Consider the following 13,794-nt stretch of genomic DNA (forward strand, 5'->3'; position numbering starts at 1 on the left):
AGGAGTTGGATAGGGTAAAAGAGCAGGCTGAGAGGAGCTCCGCCTCTGGTACGGACCCTCCTGTCGAACCACCGCTATGTAGACCTTTAGCTGATTTGGGCTAGTTACAGACTAACGCTTTGTTATAAACAAGAGATGTCTTTCAATAAGGGGTGGAAGGGTGCAGAAAGCGAAAGAGCTAGACCCTACACAATATGCCAAACCGAACTATGGTCCCTTGTGAACAATGGTCGGATAGCGCGTTTTACCCCTGCCCACCTACCCACCAGCTCGCAGTAGCAAATACCGTCCGAACAATATTCAGAATAGATGCAACTTCCGTCTTAGATGCGGGAGACTCGCGCACGTTCAATGCACTATGTTTTATCATCGTACGATCCATGTAGCGTGAGTTATCAGATAGCATAGAGGAGGGAGTTGGTGTTCGTGGACATGGCCCGTGCTAACTTGGGGTTGCGCTGACAGTTGCGCTTGGGATATGCTTACCCTAAGTACGGTTCACTCACGGACACCGAACGGAACCTTCGTAAATTTAGTCTTGGTGCGCGCTGTTACATACGATCTCAGGAAAAGACGCACATAGAAGAATACCTCGATGGCATCCAAGGTGATCACGCCCAGCGACTGTCAGCAGTTTGGAGGATTAAACCTAAAACGCCGTGCCGCAATCCTTCCAACCACGCCGCAGTCACGTGACTGCTCAGTGATGAGCAAGCGCTCAGCATCGAGCAGGACCCACAGTGCTCAGTACCGAGCAAGGACAGCCAATCACGACAAAGAAGGAAAACCAATCAGCGATGCTCAGTATTGAGCAGTATAGTGCTCAATGATGAGCAAGCCACACTCCTTAGTATATAGTAATAGGCATCGAGCCCTTATGGTTCGATGTGTTCAACCTAAGTTACGAGTACAATACATTAGTTGTTGAGAACCCTCTTGTTCATACCTTTGTTGTCTCTTCCGCGAAAACCAACCTTCTAGAGCCCTTGACAAGTTACAGCTGTATCCCACTCTCGTTTAGGATCTTACTCTCAACACGCGCACGGACTAGTACCCCGCACTTCTACTTCCAAAGCGCTGGTTCGCGCTCTTATTTCCCACAACACGCTGCAGCGCAATGTTACTTCTTGATCTTCCAACGGAGCTTTTATTCGCAGTTCTAGAATACGTCAATGTGTGGGAATGGAAGCAGGTCAGGCAGACCTGCAGAAGCCTGAGCGAGCTTGCAACGCCTCTTCTTTTTGAGGAGATCAACTTTGAGCTCTGCGAGCACGGTTGCGAGTCCCTATATAACATTTCCCAGGACTCTGTGCTCCACCGTTTTGTCAAGACCATCGCGCTCCGCAGAATTCGTGGATACCGGAAGTTTGCGGACTTCGACGCCTGGGTGGAGGGCATACACCAGCCAGGCACTCCAGATCACATCCCATGGAAGGCCTGCCATACAACTTACTACGAAGATGAAGAACTACGTAGTCAGCTCATGCCATATGAAGAGTGGGCCAGATTGTCCAAGGAAGAGAAAAATGCGCTCTACGAAGCATACAATGCAGACCGCAAGCTGCAAAACAAAGACATTCGGTCTATCGCAAACGCAGAAGCAGGAAATGTATCCGTTACTCAATTTTCCAAGGCCCTCCAAACACTGCCGAATTTAAGTGCCCTTGAGGCACGAACCTAGATTTCTTGGCACTGACGCATGGGCTCTTCGATGGCGAGACCTTTATTTCCACCCCGACTATATTGTTGGGTTTACAGACAACGATGAAGACGAAGATATTGATGCCTTACAGTTGTCTGTCGTGCTCGAAAGACTTGCATACTTTAGAGGAGAAGGGCAGAGGCTACAGAAGATGAGCATGTATATTGGTGGCCCTGCCTTCGCAACACCAGCGCGCTTGAAACTTCTAAGGCTCAGCGGCCATCATGAGATTACACGTCTCTGTCGATCCATTCATGCGTCTTCGCCAGAAGCAGACGCAGACGCCAGTACTGGCCTCGTAGGATCCGACGAGAGTAAGCTGCTCCGTAGGCGGCTGCAAGTGATGGCGTGCGCGTTATCTGATCTGACTTGTCTTGTCTGCAGTGTGTCTGATAATGACGAAATGCCAGGCTGCATGGAGACCGCAGCGAAGCTCGTCTTTTTCTTTCTCACTGGTGCTACCAAACTCCAACGATTGAGCCTAGCATTCGGAAGACTTGTTGATGGCTATCTTCAACCAACGTACGGGAGCCGAGAGAGAGCAGGCGAAAGGCTCCATGGCGCTACTTTCACATCTTATTCGTCACTCGCGTCGGAATCAGATCTGCAACATCGAACTGGAGATAGCGACCGATCGGAATACATTGATGGGTTTTCTGCTTGTGCACAAGGATACGCTTCGCCGTCTCACACTCGTACGCACGTCTCTCGTACGACTGGGAGACTATCAAAACACGTGGGAGCCAACTCTTACAGAAATTGGGCAACGCCTTTGCCTAGAGTTCCTCAGTCTCTCGACCCTCTGTGACACTATACAAGACTGGGCGCCAGGTGTTTGTAGACGCATGCTGTTCGATATAAAGGATGACGTATGGCAAAGCAAAGAAAGCGAGTTTGAAGCATACCACAGCGCAGTAGTCGCGCGCGTACTTCGAGGGGAAGTAATCGATTCGCTCTAGACGCATACTGCGGAGGCATGATTACAAAGTTAGTTAATATAGTTCTATGGCGATCCTCGCGCCTAAAGAAGGTACTTCCACACAATATGCTAAACCGAACTATGGTCCCGTGTGAACAATGGTCGGATAGCGCGTTTTACCTCAGCCCATCTATCTACCACTTCACCGTAGTAAATACCGCTAGTCACATCAAGGAGGCGTTCTTCATGCATGCGCTGTACACTGTCTGTTGGGGATCCTCATGTCGTATAGCCTCCTGCGTACCCCGCAGCTGGACATAAGCTCCTACATATGAAGACGGGGCCCTTACGACAACGTTGTTCGAAGCACAACACCCTAGATACTGTGGAATTGCTGGAGAAGTAGGCGCTTCCATCCTTTTGGCATCTTTCAATAACCTTCCTCTGGCCTCGGACGCTAGATATTTCCCATTTAGTTTCCCAAAATTCAATCCAGTAACACTCTAGCCATGAACCCAGACCTAGAGGAGATGATGCGCAGCACCTTGCCACCTGAGGAAATCTCGGTGTCGGCGATCATCGCACAGTATCTGACAGAGAACAGTCAGATTTTCAAAGCACTGGCTAGTCTCCGATTGAAGGTATCTAGGGGCAAAAAATTATCAAATCCTTTACTTACGTGCCATTAGGGTTGGAATACCTCCGAGGGCGATCTGTTTTTCCAAGCTCGTCGTGCACAATCCGACAACGCCAATAGAACACAGAAGCGATTGCAAAGCTTCTTCAAAATGACATGTGAGATCGGACAAGAAATGGATGAGAATACATCAGTCATTACACTCGCAGCAGATGGGAATCAGTCCCCAAGAGTCCTGGATATCGGTATGGCCCCGGGTGGGTTCACCCAAACTGTGCTCCGTAAACATCGCGACGCCAGGATACGGGGCATCACATTGCCATCAGAGATGGGAGGTCTGCGAATTATGCTGCCAGGATGGAGGGACGATTTGAAGGTTCTTATAGAATTTGCCGATATCACGATGCTAGCAAACGAGATGGGACGGCCAGCAACATCCATACCGACTCAACACCCGGACATCGCAAAGTTCTCGTCAAAAAGACCGTTTCAGAACGAGACATTTGACCTTGTGTCCTGTGGCACGACAGGTGCAACGACTCGACGTGCGCATGCTGATGCCGAACATCATGAGTCGCATAAGAGGCTACGGTTAGCCACGAGCCAGTTAGTCCTCGCACTTCAGCGTCTACGCAATCAAGGGTCACTGGTCCTAGTCATGCACAAGCCAGAGTCATTCGATACCGCTGAGATCATCCACACCTTCACAAAGTGCTCAAGTGTGCGCCTTTTCAAGTCAAAAACGAAGCATGCAATCACTTCTTCCTTCTATATGGTGGCAATGGGGGTGGATACGCAGAGTGAAGAGATGCAATCAGCTGTTGTTAAATGGAAGAAACAATGGGAGGATGCAACGTTCCAGTCGGATGGAGCGCTCTCGACTTGTCCCCGCGCATCTGAAGATCAAGTTCGCGAGATGCTAGCAGACTTCGGACCACAGCTTATCGATCTTGCCACGCCACTTTGGAAGATCCAAGCTGATGCTCTCCGAGCTTCTCCGTTTCTCAAAGAGTCAAACAGCACGAGCGAAGCGAGGTCTGCAGCCGCCTCAACAATGCGCAATGGCACTCTTTAAGTCCGTCGTTCTTAGCCGGAAGTTGATGATGTGGGAGTGTAATGGAAAGGCACGAAGACTCGTGCTGCGTCTGTTAGGCGAACAGTGATGCTACGGCCGCAAAGGTTTCTTTTGCAACATCCGCCAACTGCTACATACCTTCTATCTTTGGTATCGCTGTTGTAAAAGCGTGATGTAATCTGAATGTGGTATGGAGGTCAAAGACCAGTCAGTCATCAGCTATCTTCGGCTGTCCGACATTTAGCATGCACGCCCCGCTTTCCCCCCGCTCCCGTGCTCACCTAATCCCCTGTCACAGGCCTGCTTTTCTTGTGAGAGCACTCACGACACGTTAAGAGAACCTTGGAACACATGCTAGTTATTGGCTTCGTGCAGCGCGATCATCCTCCGAGTCGCCTGTTAGAAACCCTAATAGGTTTAGGCAAAGGTCTTGTCCTGTTGGTGGACCGGCCCTGGTTCCGCGCTACGCCAGTCCTTAGGCGCCCGTTCTCCTCTTTGAGTGAGCCGTTCCTACTCCACTCACCGTTCGCGGTTATACGAGTAGTGGTTGCATATAGCGCTATATCCTGGCAAGCTCGGACTGCTGCATTGCAAGAGGTAGAATGAGGATGAGATATGAAACGCGGAGCCGTGAAGTCCTTCATTACTACATTGGTCACGACGAGTTGTAGACACCTGCTTGAATCCTGGACCGGAACTCCTGTTGTAGCCCATGCTTCTGTGAATGCTTCGGTGCTGATGTTTCGTGGAGTGGGAAGTATCAAAAGTTGGATTTTGCAGCCTTGTTCGAGCACACGCTAGAGATATATGCCCAACTGGACTCAACCCTAAATCCAGTTTGTGACGTTTTAGTTGGCTCGAATGCCTCTTAGTAGCTCGTGCCACTGAGGAGATCCCTATGCCTATTGACTCTTAGTACTAACGGTATCTTTCAGTATATGGTATAGTCCATCTAGAGTAAACGCCCCTTCGAACGATAATGTTATGGGTGTACTAGTGCTTGGCACGATCCACATAGCAATATAGCCCCGCTGGACGGGCACGAACAACCCACGCTTCAGCTGACTTCGTCGGCCTGCACGAGGCAGACCAATGACACACTGTATCGTGATGTGTCGTTGGCCCCCCAACAGGTGATTGGGTCGCACAGACACGGTCAACAGTCAGATGTCCGTTACCACGACTACCCCGCAGTTAACGTTATCTTCGCTAACCCATCGTCACCTTTGTTCAGACGATGTGTTCGCGCCCTCAAGAGTACGACCTTGTGTCTTGCTGGAACGGACACTGACATTGTCATTAGTGTTCTAAGCATCATCCTATCACCTGAAATGGCTGAAGTCGCTACGCCTCACAAGACTCCTGAATGGGCGATAAGAAAACGCAGAACGCAAGCACCAGCGATAGTTTTCAAGTGGAATGACTTGAAAGCCTTTACAGTTTGTCCCTTTCCTACTTGCCAAAGCGTGCACACTCATGGGTCTAACCGGGCGCCCGAAGGATATCCCAATAGCCGGCTTTCACATTGCGACAAGCTACAGCAAGAGTACCAACTAGTCTGGCCATTTGAAGCAAACAGTATTGCCGAAGAGCTTGAGTTGGGATTTGAATTGGATAGAGAGGCTGGTATGTGGAGAACAATTGGGGCCGATATCGAAGACCTTGAAACAGAAGAGGTCCTTGAGGAATCAGCGAAAGGACCTATTCAAGGTCATCCCAGTGAAGAGCATCTTCTGGAGCCACTGAATCGCTTGGCACTTGGCGAGGAAGCATACACGTGGTTTATATCCCACTGTGTCACTGGTGATATCGAACAAGCTGCACTTTGCTTAGAGAGCACGGATTCAGCCGAGATGTTTCTTCACAGAAAGGACTCTGACGGAAACACTGCGCTAGCTCTAGTCTGCATGGACGGTCACTATGATGTGGTCAAATTTCTAGTGGAACAAGGATCGCTGATTGACTCCAAGAACAAGAGTGGAGAGACCCCATTGATCATTTCACTGCGATACGGTCGGACTGAGGTCGCAACGTACCTCGCCTCGCATGGTGCCTCAATCTCGAGTTGTGACGGAGGTGGAGCTAGCGTACTCTCTCACGCCAAAGAACTTCTAGAGAAGCTAGAAGCTACCAGGATATACTGTCATACGCCATCCTTTCCAAACTGTAGCTTGCCTGCAAAACCAGAAGTTATCAAGGACACCGATGGAAACGTCCTGCTAAGATATCACGAAGATCCGAACACTTCTGTCGGTATAAAGTATCGGGAGCATCAGGAGAAAATCGATCGCGTACAGATCATAATTAATGCTTGCATCGTACACGAAGCTACACAGAAACGCATAAGGAAACATAAGCAGAACCGTGCGCGAAAATTCAATGCATCAGAGGTCTCCATTTCCCGATCTGTAGTCCAGACAATGGTGACTGTATTCCGTGATGCATACCAAATCCCAATGGCAGACAAGAGAAAATCTTTTGGATATCTTGAGCGTGGAAAAACATACAACCTTGTATTTGCAGTCAGCGGTTGGAGTGGAGGGGAGTTTGCAGATATCGATGGGTGTGTTGATCGAGAACTCTGGACGAAGAGAGTATTTGAATTCAGCAGAATCGTGGGCCACAACCTCAAACGACATGAATACGATCATCTTGGTCGGAAGGGTAGCTTTTATGCATGTCATGCTGAGAAGCAGCTAATGGCGTTCATTTTGTGGCACTATACTTCTTTGCAAGAAAAGCCAGCACGGCAAGCTCCCGAAGCAGAGTACGCAAGGTATGAGAGGATGACCAGACTGCACCAATGCATTCGTAACAGTACAAACTCTAGGGTCAAGTGCGCAGAGGATTGTCGGAGCTACTGTGGCCCGCCCGTGGAGGTTATTAGACCGGTCATACATGTTACGAATGCTGTCTGCCATGATTGTGCGAATTTTCAGATGCGGATTTTGGAATATACAGGTATCGATATAACTTTGGAAACGATGGGTTGAACTAGTACCTCTGATTCTGTCTATGCTGCTGTACATAAAGGTTGCGCCTTTTGCTTTTGATGACCGCTTTCTTGTTTTGCGATGAAGGGGCTAAGCCTCTCAGCGGATGCATGCCTTCAGCCATGGTGACGTGCACTATGGGACCCAAGTTACCCTCACAAATGACATGAATATATTTTGCATGCTTACGTTTCACTGTCGTACAGAAGTCAGGCGGTCCAGTCAGATACAAAAGACTTTTCTGGCTGGCCAAACCCCATTAGCGGGGTAAGCTGCCCGAGCCGTCTCACCAGGCTTCCATCTTTCACACACTAAATTCCATCATCAATTTAATGTACATAACATATCCAGAATGTCTTCATCATTCGGTTGTCGGCTCAAGACTAAGGATTATTGGCCGCATTTTCAGGATGCCGGAGCTCTCAACGCCTGGGTGATCGACTCAGATGGGGATGTCGAACGAGCTCGATCTCAAGGTGAGCGTTCCGGAATAATATTCCACTCCTTGAGCTTGCAACAATAACCTTAGCAGCGTTTCAGTTGCGGCGGGGAAAATACCCAAGCATCGAACTTCCGGAAATAATAGATGAGCAGCACGTGCAGGGCATGAGCAGCTTTCTCCAAGCCATTGGATATAGTAGTCACATCAATGCGGCTGATGCTGCCGGAGCACTGTAAATGTACCTACTAATTATTCGAGAGCGAGAGATTGCGTACCTAGAAGAGAGGACAAGGTTGGAATATGAGAAAGCAGGAATGCGGGTGAATATTGCTATATGGAATATGCATGTTCCTATAGATGGGAATCATTATTTTGAGCAGATTCTTGAGTCTGGATTACAGCCCATGGGGCGTGGAGGCGGCTTCAGAATTGTTGTGTTTCGTGGAAACGGACTCATAAAAAATAATGGGGCCTGCGGTTTTGACAATTGGCGTTGCAGTGGCAACCAAACAAAGGATGGCAACACTATTACTTTTCAGCCTATGTGAATTGATGATTCTTTTTATTCTTTTGGAATTCCATCATTAAGGAAAGTATAGAGGGTTCTCTTACCATCCTCGTTACCTAAATGATGTTGACTAGACCATACAATGTATTTAAGTCACTCTAGTGATTGATCCCCCTAACAAATAAACACAGTATAAGCCTCTATGGCAAATTCACCTCTGCTTATCCCCCATATTTATGCTAACCTGTCAAGGGCAATGACGGGACATGTACTATTAATACATTGATCTATTCATGATTCTTCTTTCACCAGCAACTTGAAATCTGTGATAATCCATGATGAAGAAATAGCGTGAGTCTTGGTGCCACACATGATTTAGATGAAAGCTCACATTATGACTGGTAATATCGGTAACGGGGGCCTAGATAAGTTTGTATTAGTTATTAGCAAACTTAGTATAAATCCATAGAACAAGAAAAAAAAGCCTGAAATTTACGTCTAGGAGGGACTGTGACTACGCATAAACCCTAGTTGTATTATAAAATGAGATCGTTATTACACCATTGGTATATAAAAAGTAGCCTATACTTAACTATGCCAATTATCAGGGCTGGCAAGTCTCAGCCTGCTGCGGATCGATCATGCATTTTTATCAATCAACTGTTGCCTATTACAATCGAAATATACCAAGAGGTACGATCAATCATCTCTTATCAATGATTATGCGTCTCAAATTATAGTTGGCGCATGCATCCTGCACAGCTAATTCGCATCTTCGCTTAGTTCAGGTATGGCTGTGGCGTGGTACGGACCTACGTGTCCTGCTCTTAACCAATCGAAGCCCCTCGCACAGCGGCGAATCTTAGCGATAGAGCTGTCAAAAATCAAGCCAGTCCAACTGGCCTGACCTATTGCAGTAGTCGTCAAGTTTGATCTTTGCCAACCCTACTTCACAGAACATCAAAAATGGATATTCAATGAGCAAAAGACCATTAACTTTTAGTAGCCACTATCTCACGTGCAAACAGTCTATTGTACTTGTTGATCTGTAAGCAAGCACAGTCTCAGTTTATGCCTATAGATGCGGAAAGCTCGTCACTTAGACTATCGGTTTCGTCTCATATCTGGCCACGTAGCATTGGTTCAACAGAACGAGAACAACAGCATATTCAGATACTCAAAACTCATCCTTCCGCTTCACCGAATCGATCAAAACAGTTTTCGCAGCAATGGACGTCTGCAAAGATCTCGATAACTTCGGCCGTATGTTGAAACAGCAGAAGTGCGTACTGCAGAACGCAAAACAAAAACAGGGACAATGCCCTCGAGACCGCAAGGGAAGAGAAGAGATGCTGTTAGAGTTCATGATGGCTTCGATGGCTACGTCAATGAAGCAAAGCAACCAAACACATATGGTACACTCGTCATTCGTTCGCGGAGCATACCCGCCTTGTACCGTCTCTGTCGACACTTTGAAGTCGTTATCAATTGGAAAACTTAGGCTCGAGACACATCATCGGGGTGCCTCTCTTCTCCTGCGCACTCTCACGGCGCCAAACCGTATGACAGGGATACTAGTGCTGGTAGAAGACCAAAACAGGGACGTCACCGTATTGCAGCTATACCGACAGAGAGATGAGCACAGCCGCGCAGCCTCAGATATTATTGGAGAAGGTTCGATTCTGATCATCAAGGAGCCATTCTTCAAAGTCATGGCATCTGGGGAATACGGTATACGCGTAGATCACGTTTCAGATGTCATGTTTCTTGACAAAGACGATCTAAAAGTACCCCAGACATGGCGACCACAACTATCTGAGATTGGAAAGTCAGCGGACGCTTTGAAGCTTGAGGGGAATACCCTTATGGGAAAAGGAAAGTACTGGAAAGCCATTCAAGTGTAAGCGAGATATGCCACAAAAGAGTGGCTGCGCTAATATACATTGACAGATACTCAAACAGTTTAGCGTCTTCACATAAGCTCAGCGAGATTGAAGTGATCAAGAGAAACAGGGCATTAGCATATCTCAAAACCCAGCAATACGACGCCGCACTTTCTGACACGGGCTTCCCAAACTTTGGCAAAGAGCCATCGGAGAAAACACTATTCCGTGCGGCAGAAGCGCTGTATCATCTCGCTCGATTCGAAGAATGCCGCAGAGTGCTCGAAACGCTTTGCAACAAGTTCCCGCATAATGAACAGGCGGTTGCTGTTCTCCGCCGTGCTCGTGGTCGGTGTACCGAGAGCAGCAGCGGGATTTTCGACTTCAAGCTACTTCAAGCGAAAGCAAAGAAGCATAGACCCCCACACATGGATTATGCTACGTACATGGGACCCGTGGAGGTACGAGAAACAAGGTCAAAGGGCCGCGGAGTATTTGCAACCAAGTCGATGAAAGTCGGGGATTTGATATTATGCGAAAAAGCATTTGCTCATGCTTACATTGATGAAGTATCTCGCAGCAATGCAAGCATCACATTACTGATGAACGTTGAGACAGAAACAGGATTCTTGGGCGGCCAAGCCGATCTCATTCGATTGGTCGTGCAGAAACTTTACAGCAGCCCTTCGACTACCTCTGAATTCACTAACCTATACCACGGCGATTACAAAGCAGTGGATGTATCTCTTGTGGGTGGAAAGCCAGTGGTCGACACGTAAGCGCACCCCTTAGGAACAGTGTAATCAGTGCACAGGCTGACAGTGTTTTTCCTAAGGTTTCTCGTCGAATGGACAATGGCTTTGAATGTTTTTGGCTGTCCTATATCAAGCTTGAACTGGCACAGAGACATCATAGCCAACAGAAATAAGGCAAAATCGGAATTCCATTCATGTGGCATCTGGACTAAAGCTTCATACGTCAATCATAGTTGTATCGGCAATGTTTCTAGGTCGTTCATTGGAGATATGATGATCATACGCGCAGCCAAGGATTTGGAAGCTGATACCGAATTGAAATTTCCCTGTGCAATTTCAGATGAAGCGACGAATATAGAGCAGAAGTTCAAAAATTGGGGATTCGTTTGCAGCTGCGCTCGCTGCGAAGATATCAAAAGCACCAAGGCTTCAGTGTTCGTCAATAGGCGAAACTTACAGGGGCAATTGAGGAATCTATGTGATTCGTTCTCAGACGTGTACGACATCCCAATAACAGAGATGGAACGATTGCTCAAGGCGCTCAGAGAGACCTACACGCTTCCAGCTGAATATGTACCCCGACTGTCGCTTTGGGAACCACAACTGCTACTTACCAGGATCTATATGGGCCGAGCTAATTTCACAAAGGGAATGGATTCTGTTGGTGATATTCTTAATTCATTGGGATTTATATTTGCTGGATTGGATGGCACTTTAATAGATTTCGAGCTTACGAGATGGGGTCAAATGGTGAACCATCTGGTAGAAGTCTTCCTACATGCACGCACGGGGTTTTCAAGGCTGGTATTGGAGAAGAAGTCAAATCAGGCGGAGTATTATGCAAAACTTGGATATCTATGTAGTACTGGTCGGAGAACATGCATCGTTTGATCAGACGTATCCTAGGTCATAGGACAGGTAATTAGCCGAGACTTCTAGGGCAAATGGACCATCATCGCTGCTATCTTGTGTTATTATTGTCATTTCATTACAGTTTATTTGCAGTTAGGGACTACACCTTCTTATATTCCGCCACCGCAGATCGTATGCAATGGCTAGGTTTAACTTTCTAAAATTGTAATTGGTTCAAAGTTGATGCATGCAATTGGTGCCCACCTGAGTTTTATTAATTATTGGATTCGCTGAGAGAAAAGAAACCGAGCCGGTTTCATCGCATGGTAGAATGGGAGTGAGCGGTTAGCCTGTCGCCATCGTTGGCGCACGACGCTGGCGGCACCGTGAGTACAGAAATGGATTAGCAACCTACAGATTATCGAACTGCCCACAACTCGAGACAGCGCCAAATCCTGCAGCTCCGTCGCAGCACAAACGCAAAGACCAATGGTCTCAACGATGAAGTTAAGATTGGGTCAGGTTGAAATTTGCGAGCGGCACAGTAGTCCGGCAATGTCTCGCACGCTGTGACCCTCCACATGTTACGTAGTCGGGAATAATTTGTTGGTGGCTGGTATGGCCTTGGAAATGCACACCTTGGGACACAGAACATGGATTCGAGCTGTTAGTCCACATCTTGATTGGTTGGAATGTGGCACGGTGGGAAGGATTGCGGCACAGCGGCTCAGGCTGAATGCTTCAAACTGCTTACGGGCCCGTGAGACGTTAGCAGTTTGTGGGCGTACTTGGAATCGTATTGCATGATGACACCAACCCCAGTCGTCTTGCACTTAGTGCTGACACTTACGATTCTCTTCCCTTCACTGCTCAATTATGACATACTCATGTTTGGATGCTGTATTGCGGTGAGGAATGGCGTTAAGTGGTGCCAAGTCATTCTGGTCATCGTGTATGTCACGTGACTGCGGCGTGGTTATTTGACGAACGCATACGACTCTACATGATCGTCGCAACAAGAACGCGCAACGCTAACGTAAAGCGTGTATTGGGACATCTCATGTTCGCAAATAATCGAAAATGGCTTAGCGCAACAACAATGACTCAATTTCCCCTAACAACTATGCATTGGCACACCTCGTGACACCTTATGACTGGTCTATAGCCCCGCAGCATGCATGATAGTACTTACCTAAAGTCACGAATCTAGTGACTCCTAATCCTCAGGCAAGGAGACCATGCGAAAAACATGATCAAAAGCTGGATTGGTGGTATCAGTGAGCCGAGAGATACCCTACAAAATATGGGAAAGGACAAAGCTCTTTCAATACATCGACCCATTGGATGATAACACAGCATTCGGACGCAGATGAGATCTGAATTGTGTTTCGCATTCCAGTTTATAGCAAGGACAGCTGAATGCTTCGCTGTATATTACACAACATACTTAATGGATCGCACACTCATTAAGCGCGCTAAGAATAAGTAGTTAACATACTTTCCTTGTTTCATCACTAAGGCTCATGGAACCTCGCCTACCAGCTAAAAGAGTTAGAACACGAAACATCCTACCGTTATCGACGATACCACTAGGGTCGTGCTGACTATAGCACATGGTGTCTTTCGAGTCAGACAACAGTAGCCCTTTGAGCCGTATGTAGGAAGTGTGAGAGATTGCACCTAGGGTTTTGCAACTCTCACTCAAAGAATTTATAGCTGGACGGAAAATCTTTTTGAACCAAAGGGCTGGCTTGCCAAGATGAACGTGTGAATTGTAGAACGAATAGTCAGGTAAGATACGAAAAAGACCATGCCCTTTTGTTACAGATAAACAGCAAACTCCCCGTTGCCAGAAAGATCCATAATTCAAGGGAACAAGTGTGACTCGCCACATAGGAGATCCAAAATGACAACGTTACTATGAGCAGACGCCTTGGCAGATTGGATCGGTTACGGTATCGGAACATCAGCTGCACAACCAATACCCATTCTCAGGCTCATCTTCTGTATAGAGAAAAGATCATTCAG

The 13,794-nt window shown here is 47.4% G+C and overlaps 5 protein-coding genes across 5 annotated transcripts; 4 read left to right on the forward strand and 1 right to left on the reverse strand.

Annotated features, from left to right (window-relative positions):
* Positions 1-1,117: 1,117 nt before the first annotated feature.
* Positions 1,118-2,661, forward strand: PSV08DRAFT_380056 (F-box domain protein; the record flags this gene model as incomplete). The annotated part of the gene is made up of 3 exons (XM_066093381.1): positions 1,118-1,658; positions 1,720-2,201; positions 2,239-2,661. 3 exons carry the CDS (start codon positions 1,118-1,120, stop codon positions 2,659-2,661), a joined length of 1,446 nt encoding a protein of 481 aa, XP_065948438.1.
* Positions 2,662-3,007: 346 nt separating this feature from the next.
* On the forward strand, positions 3,008-4,579 carry PSV08DRAFT_326789 (uncharacterized protein). Its single transcript, XM_066092719.1, has 2 exons — positions 3,008-3,262; positions 3,311-4,579. The coding sequence occupies exons 1-2, from the start codon at positions 3,131-3,133 to the stop codon at positions 4,331-4,333; spliced, it is 1,155 nt and encodes a 384-aa protein (XP_065948439.1). The 5' UTR covers positions 3,008-3,130; the 3' UTR covers positions 4,334-4,579.
* Positions 4,580-5,664: 1,085 nt separating this feature from the next.
* Positions 5,665-8,004, forward strand: PSV08DRAFT_187140 (uncharacterized protein; the record flags this gene model as incomplete). Its single annotated transcript, XM_066091959.1, has 3 exons — positions 5,665-7,109; positions 7,678-7,802; positions 7,856-8,004. 3 exons carry the CDS (start codon positions 5,665-5,667, stop codon positions 8,002-8,004), a joined length of 1,719 nt encoding a protein of 572 aa, XP_065948440.1.
* Positions 8,005-9,170: 1,166 nt separating this feature from the next.
* Positions 9,171-12,047, forward strand: PSV08DRAFT_404558 (uncharacterized protein). The gene is made up of 3 exons (XM_066093693.1): positions 9,171-10,176; positions 10,227-10,934; positions 10,995-12,047. Exons 1-3 carry the CDS (start codon positions 9,506-9,508, stop codon positions 11,803-11,805), a joined length of 2,190 nt encoding a protein of 729 aa, XP_065948441.1. The 5' UTR covers positions 9,171-9,505; the 3' UTR covers positions 11,806-12,047.
* A 1,208-nt stretch (positions 12,048-13,255) lies between these two features.
* On the reverse strand, positions 13,256-13,660 carry PSV08DRAFT_380065 (uncharacterized protein; the record flags this gene model as incomplete). The annotated part of the gene is made up of 1 exon (XM_066093382.1): positions 13,256-13,660. The coding sequence occupies one exon, from the start codon at positions 13,658-13,660 to the stop codon at positions 13,256-13,258; it is 405 nt and encodes a 134-aa protein (XP_065948442.1).
* Positions 13,661-13,794: the final 134 nt, after the last annotated feature.

Source organism: Bipolaris maydis (assembly GCF_028858645.1).
Source record: "Bipolaris maydis strain C4 unplaced genomic scaffold PSV08scaffold_13, whole genome shotgun sequence".
Taxonomy (NCBI): domain Eukaryota; kingdom Fungi; phylum Ascomycota; class Dothideomycetes; order Pleosporales; family Pleosporaceae; genus Bipolaris; species Bipolaris maydis.